The sequence below is a fragment of the Alternaria conjuncta genome (genome assembly GCF_024043145.1).
Source record: "Alternaria conjuncta strain BMP 0040 chromosome Unknown scaffold_9, whole genome shotgun sequence".
NCBI lineage: Eukaryota > Fungi > Ascomycota > Dothideomycetes > Pleosporales > Pleosporaceae > Alternaria > Alternaria conjuncta.
This window is the reverse complement of record NW_026250098.1, coordinates 228,895-251,683: the sequence shown is the minus strand read 5'-3', so window position 1 is coordinate 251,683 and position 22,789 is coordinate 228,895. Positions and strand designations below refer to the sequence as shown.

General features: G+C 54.0%; 9 protein-coding genes across 9 annotated transcripts; 4 read left to right on the top strand and 5 right to left on the bottom strand.

Annotated features, from left to right (window-relative positions):
* Window positions 1–449: 449 nt before the first annotated feature.
* J4E85_006527 (uncharacterized protein) lies at window positions 450–1,827 on the top strand (the record flags this gene model as incomplete). The annotated part of the gene is made up of 3 exons (XM_051470764.1): window positions 450–631; window positions 700–985; window positions 1,036–1,827. The coding sequence occupies 3 exons, from the start codon at window positions 450–452 to the stop codon at window positions 1,825–1,827; spliced, it is 1,260 nt and encodes a 419-aa protein (XP_051324974.1).
* Window positions 1,828–1,923: 96 nt separating this feature from the next.
* Window positions 1,924–2,532, bottom strand: J4E85_006526 (uncharacterized protein; the record flags this gene model as incomplete). The annotated part of the gene is made up of 1 exon (XM_051470763.1): window positions 1,924–2,532. One exon carries the CDS (start codon window positions 2,530–2,532, stop codon window positions 1,924–1,926), a length of 609 nt encoding a protein of 202 aa, XP_051324973.1.
* Window positions 2,533–2,944: 412 nt separating this feature from the next.
* J4E85_006525 (uncharacterized protein) lies at window positions 2,945–3,603 on the bottom strand (the record flags this gene model as incomplete). Its single annotated transcript, XM_051470762.1, has 2 exons — window positions 2,945–3,293; window positions 3,374–3,603. 2 exons carry the CDS (start codon window positions 3,601–3,603, stop codon window positions 2,945–2,947), a joined length of 579 nt encoding a protein of 192 aa, XP_051324972.1.
* Window positions 3,604–4,010: 407 nt separating this feature from the next.
* Window positions 4,011–5,255, bottom strand: J4E85_006524 (uncharacterized protein; the record flags this gene model as incomplete). Its single annotated transcript, XM_051470761.1, has 3 exons — window positions 4,011–4,974; window positions 5,034–5,175; window positions 5,225–5,255. The coding sequence occupies 3 exons, from the start codon at window positions 5,253–5,255 to the stop codon at window positions 4,011–4,013; spliced, it is 1,137 nt and encodes a 378-aa protein (XP_051324971.1).
* Window positions 5,256–6,082: 827 nt separating this feature from the next.
* Window positions 6,083–7,153, top strand: J4E85_006523 (uncharacterized protein; the record flags this gene model as incomplete). Its single annotated transcript, XM_051470760.1, has 1 exon — window positions 6,083–7,153. One exon carries the CDS (start codon window positions 6,083–6,085, stop codon window positions 7,151–7,153), a length of 1,071 nt encoding a protein of 356 aa, XP_051324970.1.
* An 824-nt stretch (window positions 7,154–7,977) lies between these two features.
* On the top strand, window positions 7,978–9,432 carry J4E85_006522 (uncharacterized protein; the record flags this gene model as incomplete). The annotated part of the gene is made up of 1 exon (XM_051470759.1): window positions 7,978–9,432. One exon carries the CDS (start codon window positions 7,978–7,980, stop codon window positions 9,430–9,432), a length of 1,455 nt encoding a protein of 484 aa, XP_051324969.1.
* Window positions 9,433–10,717: 1,285 nt separating this feature from the next.
* Window positions 10,718–12,397, top strand: J4E85_006521 (uncharacterized protein; the record flags this gene model as incomplete). Its single annotated transcript, XM_051470758.1, has 1 exon — window positions 10,718–12,397. The coding sequence occupies one exon, from the start codon at window positions 10,718–10,720 to the stop codon at window positions 12,395–12,397; it is 1,680 nt and encodes a 559-aa protein (XP_051324968.1).
* A 4,078-nt stretch (window positions 12,398–16,475) lies between these two features.
* J4E85_006520 (uncharacterized protein) lies at window positions 16,476–18,321 on the bottom strand (the record flags this gene model as incomplete). The annotated part of the gene is made up of 3 exons (XM_051470757.1): window positions 16,476–17,750; window positions 17,799–17,936; window positions 17,983–18,321. 3 exons carry the CDS (start codon window positions 18,319–18,321, stop codon window positions 16,476–16,478), a joined length of 1,752 nt encoding a protein of 583 aa, XP_051324967.1.
* Window positions 18,322–18,361: 40 nt separating this feature from the next.
* Window positions 18,362–19,789, bottom strand: J4E85_006519 (uncharacterized protein; the record flags this gene model as incomplete). The annotated part of the gene is made up of 4 exons (XM_051470756.1): window positions 18,362–18,566; window positions 18,767–18,772; window positions 18,869–19,170; window positions 19,433–19,789. 4 exons carry the CDS (start codon window positions 19,787–19,789, stop codon window positions 18,362–18,364), a joined length of 870 nt encoding a protein of 289 aa, XP_051324966.1.
* Window positions 19,790–22,789: the final 3,000 nt, after the last annotated feature.

Genomic DNA, 22,789 nt, shown 5'->3' with positions numbered 1-22,789 from the left:
TAAGTGGATCCGTATAACGATCGGCTCCTCCAGGGGAAACCGCAGCCAATGTTGCGGTCGGCTTCCAAGGAGGCTCTGAGAATACCTGGCATGTCGGTCTGGATCCCGGTGGTAGGCGTGCATTCGGTCGAATTGGTACTGTATTCCTTCGTTGCGTACCGATAACCCGAGAACGCAGCGTGATTGATGATGTATTCGCTGTTCCCCAGAACCATGACAGCTCGCGTCACGATGACGGCCCACATCACGGGCCGAGTGAAGAGCGGACGACTGCGACGCGTAACGAACGGAAGCAAAGCCGCTGTCCGCCAAGCCCCCCACCAACGCGACGGAGCGTGTCTCCAGTTCGTCATGACTCCGGCATCGCAGTCTCCATCACGACTCTCGTTTCTCTCCATTCAAGCCCTGTCTGGCTTCGATGCTGCACACTCGTTTTGTAGCTACCAACCATGGTGGTCCTAGTTGATCTGGGAGACGATGAACTGCCCAATTTAGAGACGCCCCATCCATCTTCCGGCCGGTTCAACGTCTTGCCGCCCCGTCGCTCCCTTGATGCAGACGACGTGACGACAGCAGCCGAGAGGCCGAACCCGAATATCAATGGATTCAGCGCGGCACTTAGCTGTTATCCGTACGCTCCAGCCATAGCATGGACTTGATTCCGCGCTTTGATGTATGCTAATCATATTAACTATGCAGGATAGTCAGTCAGCTCGCTGCTCAGCTCGACCTCAACACGCTTCACGACCTCTCACGTACTTGCAGGCAGTTTCGCGCGAATCTGCTCGAATATCGCAGCCAGCTGGTCAAACATACGCTTCATTGCGAGAATGAAGACGATGACCTCAATGAGAAGCTTGGCTCGCGACTGCAGGAGGGGCGAAATGGTTCGGTCTTGGAGAACCGCATGACGACTGGTCGCGTTGGTAAATGCGCCCGCGATATGGTTGGCGACTGTCAGCGGTGTGGGACAGTCGTATGCCGGGTAGGACGTACAGATGCGAATGAAGGGCCTAGGGCTAACAGGTCTTACAGAACTGCACTATGAAGCCTCCACCGACGCCTACGCTCAGAGCCCGCCATCGTCGGCTATGTCGAACGTGCACGAAAGCACCCCTCACACTGCTCATGGCTGTGCAGAAGCAGCGCTCCTTGTCGACGTCCCCTTCGCCACCCGGGTCACCAGAAACACACCCAGTGCTCTTCGATGGTGACAAGCCACGCGCCTTTACGGCGCCAGCTTTCGAGCGTACACCCTGCAACTGCGATAACGTAGTTTGGCTCTGTGCGCCATGTGGCAAAGACCTGCGAAACGCCGATACCACCTACGTGCGCGGTTGGAGCTGGCGCACCATGTACAGCCACATGCACGGCGGCGTAGGCATCGGCCTCGGCGAGGGCAACGAAGGCGTAGAATGCGGACGAGGCTCCGCATGCCTAGGCGCACACATCGTCGAGCACGAGACCTGCGAGCAAAACCTCCTCGACACCATCGAGAAAGAGAGATCGCAAACCCCTGAGTCACCCGAACGCTGGAGGGGCTCTTCTTACCTTACACAGGAGATCGAAGGCATCGGCGGTGTGCTCAAGGTCAAACACAAAAAGCAGGTGCGCGTCGGCGAATGCGTCAAGCTGTTTGAGGACGAGAAGAAGAAGTCGATTCAGTATCTTGAGCGAGAGGTCAAGGGCGAGCTGAGGAGTTGGTGCTCTTGGTGTGAAAGGGTTGTGCTAGGTAAGAAGGACAAGGCTGAGATCAATGGGGAAAGACCCTCGTCGAGTGGCTCGAGCTCATCGTCTAGTAAACCAGTATTTACGTATAGATACTGATTTGAACTGTTACATAGCTAAGTAGTTCTGCTCAGCGATCATTGATGCGTGCGCTCATTCATCACGTTCCTTGAAATTACAATCGCAATATCAATACTAATCCTTTACCCCAAATACCTCCTGAAGGTATTTTACTTCCTGTCTCAACTTCTCACACTCCGCCCGAGCAATATCGCGGTCTTCTCGAAGCAGGTCTCTTTCGCTTTCCGCCTCTTGAATATTGCTGACATTGCAATCATTCTCCCCTTTCTTCTGCTTCTCCAGCAGCTCTTTATATCTGTACAACAATTCTCGCAACTGCAACAACAGGTTACTCTTCTCGTTCTGCAGCTCCGCCTTCTCTTTCATAAGCTTGTCAGGCGGAGGGCGGCGATCTTCGTCCAAGACAGCTGCCAGTGTGTCTCGACTTTGCTCGAGCGCCTCACGGAGCTTCGCATCGAGATTCTGGGACGCTAGTTTCATTCGATCCCCTTCGTACGTCTTCTTGAGTCTTTTGATATCATGCTCCACCTTCCCTCGTGCATTGATTAGATTGTGAAGCGCGCGCTCTCGTCCAAAGGGTAATCTGTGGCCGTCGAACTGCGCGGCGAGCTGTGCGTACTTGTCGTACTCTGTGTAGAGCTCGCGGTAGTTCTGTAGAAGTTCGGCGTGCGTCCAGCTGGCAAGGGCGCTCTTGGGCGTGAAGCCGGAAGAAGGGTCCATCATTTGTAGACCTTGTGATTGGTGTAGTGAGAGTGTTGCGGAGGTGGGTATAAATGGGGGTACATCGTGGTTGTTTGCGCAATGCTTGCTTTGACAACATAGTCATGCAAGGTCACACGTGGACTTTATTTCTGGCGATTTCAAATCAAGCTGAGCGTCAAAGGAAAATACGCAAGACGGATGGGTCAAGATCGATCTTACTAGAACCAGGGTGGATTCAAGATCGAAATATGGATATGATGTCGTAGTCAGCAGTATCTAGAAGCTCAAACGAGCTCTTCGATACCGTTGCTGCCGATAATGTCAAAATTGTGAAAAGACTAAGCCTCAGAATGGTATACCAAAAACGCCACGCTCTTATCCTAAACGCCGAACCTCCGCATACGTGCTATCACTCCGTGCTCCCCGCCCTCTTCTACCGTCTCGCGCGAACATTGAACGGACTCTCCTCCGCGGCCTTGAAAGAGTCAAACGCGAACAGGCTGACAAAGTAAAGCGCTGCAAACCTGACCAGCGTATCGCTCAGTCCGCCATTACCAGTCAGCATCCTTTGTAGGCCGGCAAATGGGCTTTCGCCAACCGGCCGACTGGGTTCTGAAGCGGAGCCAAGTGTGCGGCCTTTGGTCGAGAAGACAGCGGAGGCTGCACCGGGGCCAGAGGTATCGTTTGCGGCTTTACGGACGGCGGCTGTGAGGGCTGCGGGGTTGGCGCCGCGGATGGTTTCGACGACGGAGGTGGATTTGATGACGAGGAAGGTTGGCATGCTGGACAGTATTTGTTAGTTTGGTGGTCTGCAGGCCTTTTTCATCCTGGCATGCAGGTGTGTCTCTCGGGGCATACGTACGCGCTCACGCCGTACTTCTTTGCAACTTCCTGTTGGCTATCCACGTCCACCTTGACGAATTGCATTTTGCCTGGCTTGGTCTCTTTCTCTGCCAAGCCCTGGAAAACTGGCGCGATTGCCTTGCATGGTCCGCACCAATCCGCGTAGAAGTCGACGATAGTGTATTTGGATTGCGACAGAAGTTGGGAGAAGTGCGAAGCGGAGGTTACGGGTATGATTTTGCCGGGCATCGTGGCTATTATCGAGTGGATAGGTTCTTGAAACGAGGTAGTTTCTGGGTGATTGGCGAAGGAGAATAGATAGGGCGGTTCGTGAAGTGAAGTTGCGTTGGTAGTGGGTGTGTTGCGGGGAGGACAGCTTGCGGCAAGGATGCGCCACTTCGAGCTCAGGTGGGTCGTGCGTCAGGGAACTAGCAGTGACGCGAAGTCAACGCGACCTACGGCAGTGTCGACGATTTGGTCAAGATTAATCGCGCGGGTATTTTGCTTCAGAAGAAGCTTGCTATAGATTCCTTCAGCTATGTATGTGCTCTTTGTACATGTTCAGTCAGCTGCCACCTCACTGTCATCTCCTTCACCTTCTCAGTCCTCAACACACTCTCCTACTTGATCGTGGGTTACCTCGGAATGCCATCGCGCTATGTAAGACCAGCAGTACCGGCGAACGGAGTGGATCGGCTTCTCGACTTCTTGGGGATGTATTCGGGCTCATCCTCGCTTCCATCCACCTCTCGGATAGGACGCTTCTTCGCTCGCGTTTTCTTGGCTTTGGGCTTGGGAACTGCTGCTGCATCTGTAGCTTTGACCGCGTCATCGAATCCTGCTTCTTCCAACTTGACACCGACGGTCGGTCCATCCTCAGTCGGCTGGGCATCGACTGCTCCTCCGACCTTACTTGTGCTTGGTGCCTTCTCCATCTCGAGCGGGGGCGAGGGCGGATAGGCGATGTTCGACTGTGGTTCCACCTCGTGTTCCGAATCTTCTGCCTTGACTTTGGTCTCTGCGGCCTCTGCGGCGTCTTCTTCTGCCTCATCTTTGGCCTTCTTCTTCTGGGCCTGGGTCTTCTTTGGTTTCGCACGCGACTCGATCTTGGGTGCTGGTGGCTTTACGACCTTGCCTGTCTCGAGTGTCTCGGTCACGACTTCCTCAAACTCTGTGGAAAGGGAGTCACGGCCATCGAACATGTCTTCACTGGCTCGGCGAACCACTTCTTCCAAGTCGAACGCTGACATGCACTGCCAGTGCTTGTAGACGATGCTCTCGTGCTCGCCATCGAACGGGACGGATAGACCAAGCCTCAGCTCACCTTTGGTGATCTTCACGTTCTTAGACAGGCAGTCGCTGCCACGGCAAGCGCATGCACGACCGGCAACGTCGACCTTGTAGAAGCTGACATCAGTGTACTCCTTGGCGTATCGCTGAGCGTCCTTGGCCAGGTCTTCTCGGATGCCCTTGAAGTTCTTGTCGACCGGCTGACCCTCGAAAGCTAGCCGTACTTGCTCTTGGCTCTCTGGGCTGAGTCGATCGTAGCCGGGTGCCTTTGTCGGGTCGTTGCCGGTGGTCTCCTTCAAGCCCGCGATCTGATGCTTGGTCGCACAGCCCCTTCTTTTGTCAGTACATGCGTAGTAGGCGCAGGAGGCTCCAGACGAAGGTAGACTTACCAGTGACGCCAGGCCATGTACCATCTAGCCTCTGGCTCAAACAGCGTGTGAGTACCGATACGTAGCTCTCCTTTCGCGATCTTTATCTGGCTGCGCTTGCAGGCAGCCTGGCTGCAGGTTGCGCGGCCAGTACTCGCCTGTTCTGCAGGTTGTTAGCCAAGAAAGTGGGAAAGAGAGGCGGCCGAACTTACCAAGACGCCATTTAGGGCCTTCGTCGTCCATGTTTGTAGAATTCGAAAGTTTCGTGGGATCTCGGTAGAGGATTCAGTGATTTGAGGCGACAAGAGGTGAGATGTGAGTGCAGCTACCCGCGTGTCCAAGGTTGCGAGCAAGCACGTGCGGCTTGGCGGGGAAAGAGGAAGTCGCAGTGGCTGCGTCCAGTGATTTCCACGAACTCGGTCTCACCAGGTTGACCTTTGCTCTTTCTTCTCATTTTAAATAATGCAGAAAGCTCTGAAAGCGACTGATGAGCGATGAGTGGCGCCCGAGACATTTGTGGTCTTGTTTGTGGCCGAGACAGCCCAGGAGACGAAGAGCAGGAAGGAACGAGGTCACAGCAAAACCATTCCCCAGTCATCGTCGATAGCTAAAACAACATAATCTGCTCGGAGTGTCGCTCACCGAGTGAGGCTATCATGGTCCATTTTTGACCATTGCGCTCCCCTGCGTCCAATCAGCGGCCAGCAGGAAGTCAGTCGCGACTTATTAGCAATGCTTAAATGATATCTCAGGGCAAATTAGGTTGGTACGCGCAGGAGTCTGAACTTGATTCAAGCTTGACGTCTTCTATCCTGAGGTTTATGAAGTTCGATTGAGCATTGCGGGGAACAGCGGGGAAGTCCGTCTTCACTAGTCTACATGCGCTGACTCAGACAACCCTCTAGCTATCTCCACAACTCAACAGAACGCATTAGTGGTCAGATGCTTTTCCGAGAACCGTGACTCACTATTCCGCTGGTTGAAGCATATAAGATACGAGACAAGCATACCAAGCAGTCTCTCGTTCCTTCCTCACCCTGGCAGCTCAACCCTCAGCATCCAATACAAACATGACAGACCCTCCAGCAGACAAGAAGCTTTACGTCAACGCTGAAGATGCACGATCGTTCGTAACCTCAGTTCTGGTCGGTAATGGCGTCGCGCCTGAGAACGCGAGCATCGTTGCCAAATGCCTCGTAGCAGCCGACCTCCGCGGCGTCGACACCCATGGCATGAACAGAATCCCGTCATACATGGAGCGCGTCCGCCAAGGAGTCTTGAACAGTGCAGCAATACCTACTCTCACCCAAGTAACGCCAGTGGTCACCCAAGTCGACGCCAACAATGGCTTCGGCTTTCTTGCCGCAGACGCCGGCATGGCTGCGTGCATCGAATCCGCAAAGACATATGGTATTGGGATGGCGAGCATCAAGCATTCGAATCATTTCGGTATGAGTGCTTGGGTCGTACAGAAAGCGCTTGACGCCGAAATGATGAGTCTGGTGTTTACCAATTCGAGCCCTGCGCTACCGGCTTGGGGCGGGAAGAGTAAACTGCTGGGTGTCTCGCCGATAGCATGTGGTGCGCCGGGGAAAGAGCAGCCTTTCGTGTTGGATATGGCTCCATCGATCGCGGCAAGAGGAAAGATTTACAAGGCGAAGAGGAGGGGTGAGAAGATACCGCTGGACTGGGCGCTGGACAAAGATGGAAAGCCAACGGATGACCCAGAAGCAGCACTTGACGGCGGTGTCATGTTACCCATGGGTGGACCAAAGGGCTCGGGTCTGGCTGTTATGATGGATGTCTTCTCCGGCGTACTCTCCGGTTCCGCATTCGCAGGCGACGTTACAAATCCATACGACCCATCCAGACCCTCAGACGTTGGTCACTTCCTCGTCGCGGTGAAGCCAGATCTTTTCATGAGCTTGGACGACTTCAGGGAGAGGATGCAGATTCTGTATGATAGGGTTACCGGTGCGGAGAAGGCAGCGGGTGTGGAGAGGATCTACTTTCCGGGCGAACTTGAGCAATTGCAACAACAGGAAAGAGAGAAGACGGGTATTCCGTTGGTGCAAGCGGAAGTTGATGCGCTGAACGCGGAGGCGGAGAAGGTTGGCGCGAAACCGTTAGTTATCACGTAGGCGTGTAGACGTGGTAGAATGCATGCTATTGAACCATGGACTTCACAGGGCCAAAGTACATGAGTAACTGCGATCTCTAGGATAAGCCGGGATGACAGGCAGTCTTTTCATCAGGCGAGATGAAGTGAACGCCCTGCTCAATGGAAACCCTGAACATGTACCTGCAGCCTAGGTTTTTCAACACGTTTCTGTATCACCTGGAAGGCAATGTCGCCTTAACAGCCTTTTCTTGTAAGGTTTTCACTGTGTACCTACCTAGGTAGAAGTAGGTGCCCGGCTTTTCACTTGAATGAGGTGTGAGCGCGCCTAGTGGATCCGAGCTCACCAAGTAGTCGCGCAACAACCTCACAACGCGGCCACTCTTTCCTGTTCACCCCACACGCGTGAAGGACGACACCGGATTTCAGCCGCCCCCAGAGCCAGAAATGACGCCCTCGGATGCGCTTATGATAGCTGAGGACCTGCCAGTCAAGTTGACCTCGCTCAACCAGGCGCTCCAGCCATTTCGCCACTCATATACACACACGCCGGCATGAAGTGAAGGTGAAGGCGCCTGGTACCAGCCACCTCAATTCAGACTTCAATAGCGCCGTCCAGCTGGAAAGTCTCTGCTCGGATCCGTTTCTTCTATCGCACAAATCAATATTGACCTCACTTCCGCTTTCTCCATACATCGCCCACCTCTACCGCACACTATCTGCTCAATGGAACCTCAAGGGTCGCAACTGCCGCCTGGAGCGCATATGCGGTTCATCAGACACACGCCAGTCAACCTAGATTCGCTGAATCAAGCTCTTGAACCATTTCACGACTCTTACTCGCACATGAGGCTGGTCCTCTTGTCTTTTTGCGAAGTCCTCCAGCTCACGTCCTCATATGCGTCCACACAATCTACGCTCCCGCCGATAGACTACCAACGTCAGATCTACGAGCTATGGAGCTGGTTACTCGCCAGTCTCCGAGATCCCCGTACAGACGAATATAGCGACCCAGAGTCGCTCCAGGTGGCGCAACACATGGCTAAGCAAAACCCTATCAAGATCTGGCTCGAGCTGGAAGCGCATGTATTGCGAAACATGCTGGGAGGGGAACCTAGCGAAATTTTGGAAGAGCAGGGGCCATGGTACACGGTGGTCGACAGGGGAAGCAAGTGGCTTGTCGAATGCGCCATTCTTGGTCTCACCAACACGTCTATCGCGCCTGATGCGAGCCACGATACGATCCAGAGACTCAGCGCCGTTGCGACCTGCGGACTCAAGTACGGATCAGCAGAGTCGAGTCCCCCAGGTGCTATGCGTCACGGTATCTTCGGCCCTGGAGGTGTGTTGTGGTCTGTGATGGAAGCCTTCGCTCGCGATCACCGAGGTATTGAGGAAACTCTACGCATCGTCCACGATCAGGCTATGAACATTGCGAGTATCTTTGTACACTCTCTCGAGCATGCAGATCAGCCGACCGAAGAGCTGCCATCCTACAACTGGTATGCACATGGCTTAGCCGACGCTCGCCATAAGTTCATCTCACTCGTCCAAGACCGGGATCCATTCGGCCGTATACCTCAATATGTTCGGAATGAGTTGAAAGACGTACATTTCGTGCGCCTCTGGGACGCCATTTGGCAAATCGCCGAACAACTGGCCAGCGCTTCCGATTATGATCCATTCTACCTTCCTGTTGAATTGTTCGAGTGGATCGCAGATGATGTGGACGATCTGCTTCCTCATCTTGGATCTTGGGCTTCGAAGGAACAGAGAGTAGCAATGGTTGCCAGAACCATCTGGTGGCGTCCAACTACTATGGACGGAAGGGCCATGTTCATACCAAGAAACGACTACGCCGATCCTCTTCCACTGGCAACTATTGACGTTGAAGATATATCGCATCGACAAGATCTTCCCGACTCAGTCAATGGCTGGGGTGAACGCTTCTATGAGTTCGACGAAGAGGACCAGGAGGAAATCGTGATGAATTTCGACGAAGCTGTCAGTCTAGAAGCTTACGGCCCTGTTCTCGACCCCAGCAATGTAGCTGCAGTCGCGACTGTAAAGCCTGAGGATCAACGCTGCACGATATGCTTGGAAGATCATATCCACAGCCATGGCGACGGACGAACTATGAAACTCAACACATGTGGACACATGTTCCACTATGAGTGCATCTTCGAACTGCTCAACGGGACGTCGGCGAACAGCAACCTTTGCCCAGAGTGCCGCGGACAATTCAGCGAGCAGCGTAGGAAGGTGCGCCCAGCTCAACCAGTGTTGGGGTCGGAGCAGTAGGAGGATGACTAGGGCTCGGGGTGCATGGAAATGAGGATGATGGCGACTGTATATGAGCGGGCTCATATAGAGATGGTAATCATGCCAACAAAGTTGGTTTCATAGCACAATATACAAGAGAGAAACTGAACACCCTTGAGTACCCTGCAGCCCACATTAACATCAAGAAACAAGTTAGCAAACTATTGACTGAATGCAGGCCCCTGGGTCGCCTCTTAGGGCGGACCTGCGAGCTGTGAAAACACCAGCGCAGCTATACGTCACCTCGAAATCTCCCCTGGGTCAACAGCTTTTGTTGTCTCATGTAGGTGTGTGTTCAATTTGACCATTGTATGAAGTGATCATGAAGCCCTACATTACGAATCACAGGTCAATAAACCACTGTGACAGCCGTGTATGACATCATTTGGCATTCAGACGCAGGCAATGCACCCAGAGGTATGAGGCCTCCAATGCCGCATCTCTGATCATCCTCCATTGGATGCGCATCGCTACAGACTGAGGAACGAAGACGGCGAGCGTCGACAAAATGGTTTGCACCCAAACGCGGCGTGTGAAGGAGATGGCAGGAAAGAGGCGAACGCGATGAACTCATAGCTAGACGCGTTCTAGGACCGGACGCGTCTTCGAAAAGGAGCTATCGCTTAAAGAGGACTAGTCTACAGGCTAGCGTCGAGCTTCGCCGCGGAGGCGCCCAGCGTCAGCAACCACCCATCCTGCCCCAAGTATATGCTCATTTCTGTAATCTACCCAATGACAAAGATCGTTTGAGATCCATCCGGTAACGGTGTAGCTCGGTCCTTGCCTGGACGTCATCGCTTTTGAGGTCTAATGTGCCACACTGGGGTCGTGGCAAGGAGCCAGGCGTACGCCTGTCACTATCGAGAGACGGAGATCGATTAGCAGCGAACAGATCCTGCCAGCCTGCTGTTTCATGGTACGAGCGATGTTGTGAGTGAGTTGATCTCGGAAGCTAGAGCCCATACTCAGATGCCTTCACATGCAGCAGCATGATGCTTCATTTGGCGTATACAGAGAAGCAGTGGCAGGCAGTCTCCCAGACGAGGTGTAGTTGCCTGTACCCCAATGAACATTCTTGCTGTAGCAACTGCATCACTTTCGTGAGGGGCAGGGCCACTCGTTTGCCCACGAGTGCTCTTTCCACCGCTGCTATCCCACGTTGTCTTGGCAAACAAATGAGCTTCACCACCTCGCCCAACTCCCACACACAACCATACAGAGATACCACCGCCTCAAAGCCACCCTCGGTGACTACTCACGCAGGATGGCGGACCGAAACACCTCACCACCGATTACTGTTGCATCACTGCGCGCAATCCGAGAAAAGAAGCGACAGCTGGTAGCTCAGCCACCTCCGAGTCCTTTCGAGCTTACACATCGACCTCGTGACGCCCAACCACCGATAAAGGAAGCGATTGAAGAAACCTCAGGTCCCTCCAAATACACCCGTCATAAACTGGCAATGGACGCAGTCATCAAGCAAGAAGATGTTGAGCCCGCAAACCCATACGAATATACGCATAACGTGCTTAAAGGACGCCTGACCGAAAAGCAAGACGAAGACAACATCAAGGCCACAAATGATCTAGAGGATTTCCAACGCTCTACTTTCAACGAATACTGGCATGTTTTCGGAGACCTTCCGAGAGTTGAAGACATTCGAATGATCATCACAGCCTTGTACCGCATCAACGAGCCGACCGGTTTGTCGAAGAAGTGGGCAAATGCCTTCCGTCATAAAAAGCGACTTGGCCTGTTTCTCCTAGAAGATGTATTAGCTCAAGGACTGCAAAATGAGGGACTAGTGACCATGGCGACTCCCTCAGAGCATGCTCGCTCGATGCTCCTTCGCCCAGATCTCATAACAATGGCGAGTGTGCAAGCGTTGGGTCAACAAATCAAGCAAACCAACAAGGCGCAGAAGAAGGTCTCGAAGCTTCTGCGAGCTAGGGAGAGGCGACAAGCAGGTGCACATTTGGATGACTGGCTCGAAGGCGGGGTGCAGGAGGATGTTCGTATGATGCATACTCAAGCACATCAGTCCGACGCAGAAGACACACTGGATAGCGAGCCAGCTCACGACGCTCTGGGATCTGCTCCGCGTGGCGTCGTTCTCGGAAAGCGCTCGGCATCGTCGCCTTTGCAAACAGACGATCGAGGCTATGCCGCCGAAATATCATCTTTCGTAAAACCTGAGCTTGACGATGTTGTCGCTGGAGATGCGGATCCGTCCCTGGTGGCCATGTGGCAGGTTGTACCCGACCTCCAGAAAGATGCTATGCAGGACATCAAGACTCAAATCATCGTTCCAACAGTCGTCGAATACTTGGACATCGTCAAGCGGCGCAAATTGGGCACTCTTGCGACTGGCAATGGTACTAATGCGGATTGGCGACTACCGCAGTCCCAACCAGCCATCGTTGCCCAGACACTCGCAAAGCACAGCGTCTCATCTTCGTCTCCCTCGAACTTTCGTATCGAAGGATTCCTGATGGGCATCAGGAACGGTACCCTGACTGAAGAGAAGGTGCCGAGCAATTTCTCGATCAAGATCCAGGTGGATAACGGCGACACCGCCATCCACGCCTCTGTGCGTACCGACGCCTATATGACCATCTTCAAGGCCCTCAACGCCCTGAATTCACTTGACCGTGACATGAACAAGGTGGAACACAGCAAGGCAAATGGTATAAAAGGCAGATGGACGTGCTTGTTCAAGAAGGCGCTGAACGAGATGTGCAAGTGGCCAGCTGAAGGTGAAGCGGGACAGTACGCATGCGACTGGTGTATGAGACGTCGTCGTCCTTGCGTCATCGCCATCAAGGGTGTCTTCTCAGTTGCTCCATTGGCTCCTAGTTTGAGGATGGGTCGTGGGTCGGCTGACAGGGAGTACTGTGTGCTGCCCGAAGGGGCTGTATACGTGAAGCCAAAGTTCTTCTCGTAGAGCTTTCCGCATCGAACAAAACGTGTGGAATATGGATACTCTACCGAGGAGTGATGAGCTAGACATCAAGCAGCAGTCATGTATGTTAGTTTCGTGTACCAAGTATTTAGGTATGGATAGTTTAGCGGTCTCAACAAACAACAAGTATCCTTCAATGTACACACCAAAGGTATCCCGTGAAGACTTGAACCTCGAGCGCGAAGCCCGGAAGAGATAACAAGTATCAGAAACCAGCGCGGGTAGAACGTCCCTGTCGGAGCATCTCGATATCAGTCTGGAGGTATTGTAATATGTAAAGATTGCCAAGGATTCCGATCCGAGAGTAGCTTGTCAAGAAAGTAGATTCGGTCGACGGACGAACACATCCATGGATGGAAGATGGGGCCGCGGGAGGTTTGCGCTAGCACTAGTCGGTACTGGAGCGAGCCCCGCTCCTGAACCAACCGGATGGGACCGAGGCACAGTTGCGCGCCTGTGAAACCACGCCGTCAAGACGCCCTGCACCTCAGTCTTAGACCTTATAGCCCGCCATTGGCGTCTCCCTAGCTCTTGAACCTGCCTCCACGCTCCAGGCCTATCCAAGACTTTCTCCATTGAACCTCCAGGACGACCATCGCAGCTCAAAATGGCGGAAATAGCACCTTTCGAGCACACGCCCATGGACGACATCGCGCCCACATGCGCCAAAGTCCGCGCCAGCTTCCTCTCGCACAAGACCAAGCCGCTCGAATACCGCATCCAGCAGCTGCGCAAGCTCTACTGGGGCTTCAAGGACAATGAGGAGCTCATCAAGGAGGCGTGCAAGCGCGACCTGGGCAAGCCGTCGTTCGAGACATACCTGACGGAGATCTCGTGGTGCATGAACGACTGCATCTGGATGGCCAACAATGTCCCGCGCTTTGCCAAGGACGAGAAGGCGACAGATATCCCGTGGACCAACATGCCGCTTCGCCCGCGCATCAAGAAGGACCCATTGGGCACTGCGCTGATCATTGGGTATGTCGCGTGTGCATGTTGAGAGATACTAGCTGACGAGACCAGAGCCTACAACTTCCCCATCCAACTCACCCTCGGCCCTCTCATCGGTGCCATCGCCGCAGGATGCACTGCCGTCGTCAAGCCCTCCGAATCCGCCCCCAATGCCGCCGTCGCCATCGAGAAGATCATGCGCGACTCCCTCGACCCCGAATGCTACACGTGCATCCAGGGTGCCATCCCTGAGACAACCGCCCTGCTTGACCAGAAGTGGGACAAGATCTTCTACACTGGCGGAGAGATGGTCGCCAAGATCATCGCGAAGAAGGCAGCCGAGACCCTCACGCCCTTGACACTGGAGCTGGGAGGCAGGAACCCTGCCATCGTCACAAAGCATGCAGACATGAAGCTCGCTGCAAGGAGGCTATTATGGGCAAAGACACTCAACGCCGGTCAGGTCTGTCTCAGTCACAACTGCACTTTCATCGATCGTGAGATGGTACCAGCATTCATCGAAGAGATGAAGAAGCAGCTCAAAGAGTTCTACCCAGAAGGCGCTCAAAAGTCACCCGACTACGGTCGCATAGTCAACGAGCGCCAGTTCCAGCGCATGAAGAAGATGATTGACGACAGCAACGGCAAGATTGTCCTCGGCGGCACCATGGACGAATCCGACCTATTCATCGAGCCCACCGTCGTCCAGATCAGCGACATGAACGACAGCATGGTCACCAGCGAATCTTTCGGCCCCCTCCTCCCCATCCTCCCCGTCGCCAACCTCGACGAAGCCATCAAGATCGCAAACGAGCTCCACGACACACCACTCGGCACCTACGCCTTTGGCAACAAGGCCGAGCTAGAACAGATCATGAAACAAACACGCAGTGGCGGTGCCTCCCTCAACGACGGCTTCTTCCACGGATCCATTCCTACCATGCCCTTCGGCGGTGTCGGAACAAGTGGACAGGGCGCATACAGAGGCAAAGCCAGTTTCGACACCTTCACACACCGCAGGAGTGTTACCACAACACCAGCCTGGATTGAGGGTCTCATGGACGTCAGATACCCACCATACACAGCTGCCAAGCAGAAGAAGTTCATCGGCATGAATGACATCAAGCCCAACTTCGATCGCGAGGGCAGGGCTTTTGGATGGGGTTCATGGTTTATGGGATTGCTGGGCGTCAAGAGTTTGGCGGCTATTGTTGGTGAGTGACCTATGAGTGTGGTGGCAAGCGTGTTCGTCAAGCTAACAAGTACAGCGGCGGTTGCTATCAAGCTATATTTGCAGCGGAGGTCGAAATTGTAGGGGATGAGTAATACGAGCGACGAGGTGGAGGTTAGTGTGTGACATCCGGTAGTATACCTTTGTGATATCCATGAATTCTTCTACGTCTTCGGACGACACATCGTATCTCGTCAAATGCAGTCATCTCCTATACTATACCGTGTTTGCGTTCTCGTCAACCCGGCGAGATTCAGTCTCACTACCAGAACTGTCTCTGAGTGTCTAGAAACCACTAAACACCATCTAAGACATCTCTCCCCCATTGTCTCCAAATCACCAGACACCACCAGTCCAACCAGCAAACCATAAGTCTCACATCCATCAACAAACTTATCAAGCTGAACATGATATATCACACACGTCTACACACATTACTATCCAGAACAGCAAGAAAACCACTGATCACAGATCCTGCACTCACGCAACCCTCACCATGACACCCTTCTTCCTCACCAGCAAATCCACCCACTCCACGCGCCGCTCCCTCTCCACCCACGAAAACACCTCCACCACGTCTTCCTACGCAACAAACCCATACCTTACACGCCTCACCGAGCCCTCACGCTACACGTCCTACATGTCTGAAATCCGTAGCGAAAGCCTCCCGTCTTGGTTCACATCCCGTCCCACGCGCCATGCTTACACATCCAGTCACGCCGCAGACGTAGCGCATATGAGTCTTGCTTATGAAATCGAGCGTACGAAAGTGTGTGGGTATGGGTATAGTGAGTATCAGCCGGCTTCGTACAAGGAGGTGTATGGCCGGGGGGTTAGGACTAGGGAGAGGGAGGCGGAGTATGCGGCGTTGTTGAGGGAGAGGAAGAGGGAGAAGGAAAAGGAAGAGAAAGTGCGTGTACAACGTAGAGGAGATGAATTACTGTATGTGCGAGATAAAGGGTGGGTGGGTGAGAGTGGGGGGTGGAGGCGGACGGAGAGGGAGGTTGAGTGGGTTAGGGGGCGGTGGGCTTGATATCGACGTTGTTGTTGTTGTCTTTTAATTATCTGATATGCGTGCTGAGTAAATGATCTGAATGTGTATCAGAGTACATTTAGCCTTGTTAGTATTCCGCATCGAGACATATTTGAGAACCGTTTCCACGTGGAATCCGTGTTGGTGGTGGAGGTGGTGGTGGCCTAAATGCACGTAAGCTCATGCATTCCTGCAGGATTCAGCACACAATACCGCCGAGGTGGCGTAAATGGAGGAAAGAATATCGCCCTGCGCTTCCTGCGATGATCTTTCATCGGTAAAAGGCAGGGGTGGGTAGCTGTATAAGGCTGATCTTATCTTGAGTTGTGTGAACGTACTCATGCAGGTATGAAGACTCTATTGCAATGCTGATGTACTGTACATGTTCTTTATAGGCGCTGAGTTATTTGGCAGCAGTAGTAGTAGGAGTAGAAGAAGAAGAGGGTATAGTATAAGGCACAAGAATGCAATTGCAAGAAGTATTCGTACATGAAGCGTAAATGACATGACAAGACGAACCGAGATGTAAACGTAATCATAGAAGATACAATCGCGTACGATGTAGTCTATATCGCGGGAAAGCAGGCCATGCAGCGTGAACGCGTGAGAAGAACTAGGTAAACAGGGGTATCCGCCGTAAACAAAAGATGAGATCGTATCCTTCTTGCCCATACAAGCCGAAATGCTGCGCTAAGAGGAAAGTGAAGGAAGAGAAGTAATAAAGCGAGAAGAGGGAATATCGCAACGTGACGAAAGCGTATGCAAGGCCAAGAAAAGTTCGAGATGCAAGAGTGCAAGCCAAGAAGAAAAAAGAACAAGGAAGGAGAAGGATAAGAGCTATTGCATCAAATCCCCCACTCCCCCCACCCCTTCTTCAAAATCGTCTCAATAGACCCCACAACACCCTCCAACAGCTCACCCAGCCCCTCGCCCGACGCATCAGCCGCAGCACCGCTCTGGTCTTCAAGCGAAACACCACGAAGACGAAGCTTAACCCACAGTAGCAGGCTGATACAACCTGTCTGACGGCGCGCATGGTCTGCAAGATGTTGATGTGTGGAAGCCGTGGTATCGGACATGGCGAGGGTGTCTGTGAGGAAAGAAATCGTGTTGATGATGATTTGCGCGTGCGACAAGAGTGGGTTTTCGGGTGTGGCCGAGATGATGGGGGAGTGGGGTTGGCTGGTGGAGGTGGAGGTGGAAGAGGAGGTTGGTGGTGCTGAGGCCCATGTCGTAGGAGAGAATATCGGTGGAGACTCGGAGTTGCTTGGGCGCCGGCTTTGCTGTCTGGCCTTTTGATGGGCGGCTTTCGTGCGGGTGGTTGCTGCGACGGTGATGGCCCAGAGAACGAGGGCGGCGAAGAAGACGGACATGTCTGTGCCCATTTCTAGAGGGATGCGATCTCTTTGTTCCGAGACGGCTTGTTGGAGGATGTCGATGGAGAGTTTGAGGGCTTCTTTGACGGGCGCGCCTTCCGTCGAGGACGTGGACCATAGCTGTGCGATCCATGTGCGGAGTGTGGTCTTCAACGCTGCGAAAGCTTGGGCGGTAGCGACTTTCTCGGAGAAGATCCATGACTCGCATGCGACAGCCAGCAAGGCGCGAATAGGCGTTACTTGTACTAGCTTTGCTACGGAGAGCATGCGCTTGGTGGCAGGTGCATCGTCGAGCAGATGTTCGAGGCTTGAGGTCGTCGATGAGGACATGTATGGTGTTGAGGTCTTGTGGCGACTGTAGTGCACGGCGAGGATGACAGATGACTGGAAGGTATCGAGAGGCCTTGGTAGGGACGTGGAAGTAACTTCGTCGACGTACGATGGCGTGTAGGGGTACTGTTGAGCAGCTGCAGCCCACTTGATGGGGCTGGTCGCATCCCAGAGGGAACCGTGCGCTGGGAAGGGAATGTCGAAGCGGCTGTCGTGGATGAGAGAAGTCAGAGCTTCGCGGGCGAGTAGAATGGGCTGCTGCGACTCGAGGATGTAACAAGACAAGAACAAGTGTTGCCAGGTAGCTAGCTCGACCCAGCTGGTCCAGTGCTCCGGTGTGACCTGCTCGAGTTGAGCAAGGCTTGCTAATAGCTCTGCGGCCTTCGAAGTCGTGCTACTGCAATCTTCAACCGCCTGGTGTTGTTAGCCGACCGCCGCTGCCTGCAATGACGCTCAACCTACCTTGTGGTATACCTTGTCGAAGCGTGACGACAAGACCTTGGCTGCCCGACGAGCGCGGTACTGAGACAGCACCTCAATGAGAAACATCGCCTGAAAATCGCATAACCGGTCCGGCTCCGTCGAACCCTTGAGATCCCTCTGCTGCAAGTCAGTCGATGATCACAAACCCAAGCATCTAACCTACCCATTCAAGCAATTTCAAGCATCGGTCGTGGAGGTCTCGGCCCTTTTTCTTGTCGCTCGAATCGGCCGAGTACTGGCTGCCGATAGCGATCATGGCCGCGCGCAGCATCGGTGACGGGTTCAGAGAGGTAGGTCGATGGATAATGGGGAAAGTGGGATGAAAGAGCCTCCAGAAATAGTCAAGATATTGCTCAAACGGTTGGGTGTGTGCGATCGAAGCCATACCATATTGTTCTTCTCCAAAGAGCATCACCCCCTCTTCTTCGTCCCTCTGGACCAGTGTTCTAGGACCGAAGTGTCCGTACCCGGTCATCGCATCCATGCTTGTCGGTATCGACATGTTCGTCATGGGGAATGAGCATGCGTTCATGTAGGCGAGGTTAGGGGCTGTTGATCCCTTGTCGTTCGAACCCCATGTGTATGCCATCGTTGAGGTGGTCGAGGCCGGCGATCGTGATGGGTATCCCCAGGAGGGGTCCATCATGGATGCGTTCGAGGGCGTGCGCGCTCGATAAGACGGGTTGCCAAACACAGAGAAGTCGGTCGATGCGATCGGCGATGCGTACCCACTCGAAGAGGAGTACCCTGGGGTGGGACTGTATGGCTCGTGCCATAGAGCCGGTGTCATAGCTTCCATTGCTACCGACATCGATCCAGACTGGCGGTTGATATGCGAGCGATGATGTTTTGGTTGGCTAAAAGAGCATTAGCAGCCATCTAAGCAGAAGATAAGAGACGAATTGAGAGAAGAAAACAAGTGCTCGATGATGTATAATGAAACTCACTTGGGGCTGGACGTGATGTTAGGAGAAGAACGAGGAATAAGACTGGGATTTAACGAAAGACGCTGAGGCGTTCTGGGAGTACGAAACGAGGCGTGATTGTACCTTGTAAATGGCGCCGTCTCCTGCACAGGAGATACGGTCTCGTAGAAAGATGTGCTCGCGGAGTTGGTTGTCATTTCCATCATGGGCTGCTCGAGAGTGGGCAAAGACATGGGTGTTGGCTCTGGTGAGCCTTCTGGACTTTGCTCAGGTGAGTCTCTAGTAGGCTCGTTGCTGTTGGAAGTCAGTACGGCTGTTGAGACCACTCTAGGTTCCGCGTACTGTCGCTCCTGATGTCTTTGGAGAAGATCAACACGGACGAAGGTCTTGCCGCATCCAGGGACTTGGCAGATAAGCGCATCTTCCTGGGCGTGGTTTTTCTGGTGTCGCCTGTGTATGCTGTTAGTGGTATTCCGGCTTTTCAAGGAAGCTGTCTGACCTTAGGTGCTCCGCGCGGGTGTAAGACTGTTGGTACGTCAGCAATTTTTCCTGCAGAAGTGGTTGAGATGCATAGCATTACGTAGATGAGTCTACGTGTGATGAGACGCAATACCACAGTGGCGGCCCATGCACAGCTAGCTATACACATCGTAGGGCTGAAAGAGGTATAGAATCGAAATGACTTACTCTTCCACAGTTCTCGCAGTTGTGAACTTTGAGTCCCTTCTTTGCTTTGCTGATACGCCCAGTCCGGGTGTAATGGATGTTGTTGTGAGATGACATGTTGGTAGGGCTCAAGCCTGGCTGTTCTTCAGAGCGGGAGGAACCGGTGTGGGGGCCGGACGGCGCTTGTTTGGTGGTTCCAGAACGACGGCGAGGGCTGGCAGCCTTGGATGCTTTGGGTAGATCGTTAGATGACTGTGATGTCTTGCGGTAGTCGACACGAGATGGTGATGGTTGATGAATGGTGCTGCCTGTAGGTTGCTGTTGCTGGTGTGCGTTCAAGTCCAATGGGAGGCCTCCGGTCTCACTTGGTTCGGACATGACTGAGGGACGAGGCGATGGATGGTATATATCTAAGTTGGAGAACAACGGGGGTCAGAGGCTCAAGTGGGGATGTGGATAATGTGTGCTAAACGTTCCAGATTTGGTGGTACGATAGACGGCTATGAGCTAGTGGTCATGTCTTGGACGAGTCGGTGCTTTCCCACGGGATGATGATAGGCAGCCGGGGGACGGAAGTTTGAATTAAGGAACAGCCGCCAGGGGAGAAGAGTTAACGTGGTGTGTAGTAGACCTAATTGGGAAAGAAAGCCGGACCAAAACAAGGTATTTGCGATGATTGTAGAGTGAATTTGCTGCGCCCGGATAGGTTTGTGGATGGAGAGACTGTAAATATCTGTGGGCTGTGCCTGAGCCAACCCCGAACGAGGAGGGTACTCGAGTATGGGGGTTGGAAAATGACGAGGGTCATAGACGCTGCAAGCCGACATGTCCAGGGTGTAGACATGGAGCTTTCCAGGGTGTCCACCATAGGCAGTGCATTGGCCGATCTTACAGCAAGTCGATGGCTTGAGCCCACGGGCATGGCTGCGGGCGTGCAGGCGAACGGTTCCGTCAGTCACACTGAGCAACAGGGCGTCCGCGCACCAAAATTGGGACATGGCCAGGATGCGAGTGGACAGCCAGAGGGCACCGCTAGGCCAGGCTGCGGACCGTTCCCGCCTCAAACTTCACGCTGGCTGCTAAGAGGAGCGTGGCTTGGGAGAGCCATGAGGGACCCGAAATAGAGACTCGCGTGGAGCATGACCGTGCTCAGCCCTCCTGCAACGGCGCCCATGCTGCTGCTTACAACACGGTGCAGCACCGCACCATGCTGTCATCACAACGACATACGATGTGCCTTGCAGAGAAGCTTGTCGAAGGATGCTGAGCAATCGCGTCGTTGTAGGCGTCGGGTTTGCGATGCTCGCCCCTGCAGAGCAAGATATGTCCGACAGTTTCGCGGTGCCCTGCGCCCTCATTGGTGGACATGGCATTGTTAGGTGCACTGAGCGGCAGATGTGTAGTCTCGCCTGTCAAAGCCCACCAGCCCTACCAGGGATCCATGCGCCAGACACCTCACAGCACGCAGGACAACTGCAATGTATCTCGTCGCCGAATAACAAGTCGGCGATGGGAAAGACGGCGAGAGCTGTAACACACTCTTCGTGGCCGACCGCCTCGCACCCACCGGCTTGCTGTGTTCATTCGTCAAGGTGCAAATGTCCAAGGCGTAAGCACGGTAAGCAGTCCCTCCGCGAGGACATGAAGCGGCTTCAGATGGTCCCGCAGTCCCTGACCCTCACCCAATCTCCACACGGCAGCCCGCTATGGGCGTAGGGCTACTCGTGAGGCGGGGGGCCTGATGGTTTAGTGCGTCCGCTCGCGCAAAGCTTGGGAACACGTCGACCAAGCTTCCTCAGCCTTCAAGGCACAAGGCAAATGAAAAGGCGCCGGACGACGGCATCCACTTTTGCATTGATTTGCACTGGCTCGCACAGGCATGGGGACCGCTGGGGATTTGATGAGCATCGACGCGCTTTGCTCGGCACACAGGACGACTGCATCACGCACGTCACAGCCTTCACCGGTTTTCAGGGCTCAAGCTCCTGCATTTGCACATCTGAGGATTGCAGCGTAGAACCCCATGCAGACAGCCCCAGCCGGCGGAGCCGCCTTCAGATTGACGATGGCGGTCGCCTTGCACATGGGACAAGCAGCTTCTTGCGCGTTTGGGCGCTGGCGAGCCTGATTGTCGGGCCAGGACCGCTGTCTGTTTCATGAGGACTCAGCTCCTCCGCAACCGAGACGATGGTTAGAGGCAGGGATCCTAGTAAGCTGGACCAGGGCAGACGAATCGTGACCCGTGGAGGAGGGTGAGGTGACCAGAGCTGTTAGTTCGTAGCCGGCGCGTATTTCAGGTGCAATCGACGTGCTCTCGCGGCCCATAGACTATGCAATGCTCCATCGGCGGCTCTCGCGACTCCATGAACGACAACCTTGTTCGTTAGTTAGAGCTGTACCATGGCATTTGCTGTTTTGGTTCAAGCGTTGGGTGCGCGGGTCGGGTCTGGCACCATGATCTTTTCGCGAGGCTGCCAGCCGGCAGAGATCGCCTAATAGCACCACTTCAGCTTAGCATGGTGGGAAATGAACCGCAACGTCCCGCATGCTATACCTTCGTCCCTCGAGCATGTAAAGCGATGTGAAACTGAAGCGGTGAGAGCTTTGCCGAATGTGTGAGGACAGGGACATTATTTGCTCAATGGGGGCGTAAGACGCAGTATAGCCGGTAATCTTGATGAATAGGGAGCTCAATCCAGCGGCCTCCAGGGCCGTTGCTCGCTTCGGCACGTGTCTGCGTTGGATGCCGTCGAGCTCTTGCAGCTTGGGTCGCGTCGGCTGATGAGCGCGTCTAGGGTGTAGAGAAGATCAAGCGAGATGACTTGACTTGACTTGCAGCTTGCAGATGTGGCCCCTCTCCGCGGCGCTGGTGTTTGTTGACAGGCGACGGCCTACGAGCTTGATAGTTCAATAGCCGTAGGGCTAGACACTCGATTTCGTCCGACAAAGACCTGTGCGTTGAGACATGACCAATCCAGCGCTCTGTAACGTACGAGCGCGCCAGTGATCACCGTTGGCCCGCCCGGAAAGGTTCAAAGCGCGATGGGATTAGTGCGGGATGTTGAGAAATGAGAGGCACGTGCTGGGCAGCCGACTTAGCTTCGACGCAACCATGCGTTTGTTGTCCAAGCAGCAAGGTCCAGGGAGGCTGCATCGCGTGGAGCATCGCGGGTGGGTCACATTGAGACATTCATGGATGGAGGTCGAGAGCACTTTGCCGCGACCCGCTGATGGCGCGATTCAGGCGATTGCTCGGGCTGGACTGGTTCTCCCCTTCCTGAGGTTGTGGAAACACCGCAGTAAGCCCGCCGGTACTTACCATCTGGATAGATCTACGGCGAATGGATTACCCTTTCGGAACACATGGAGATGCCACAC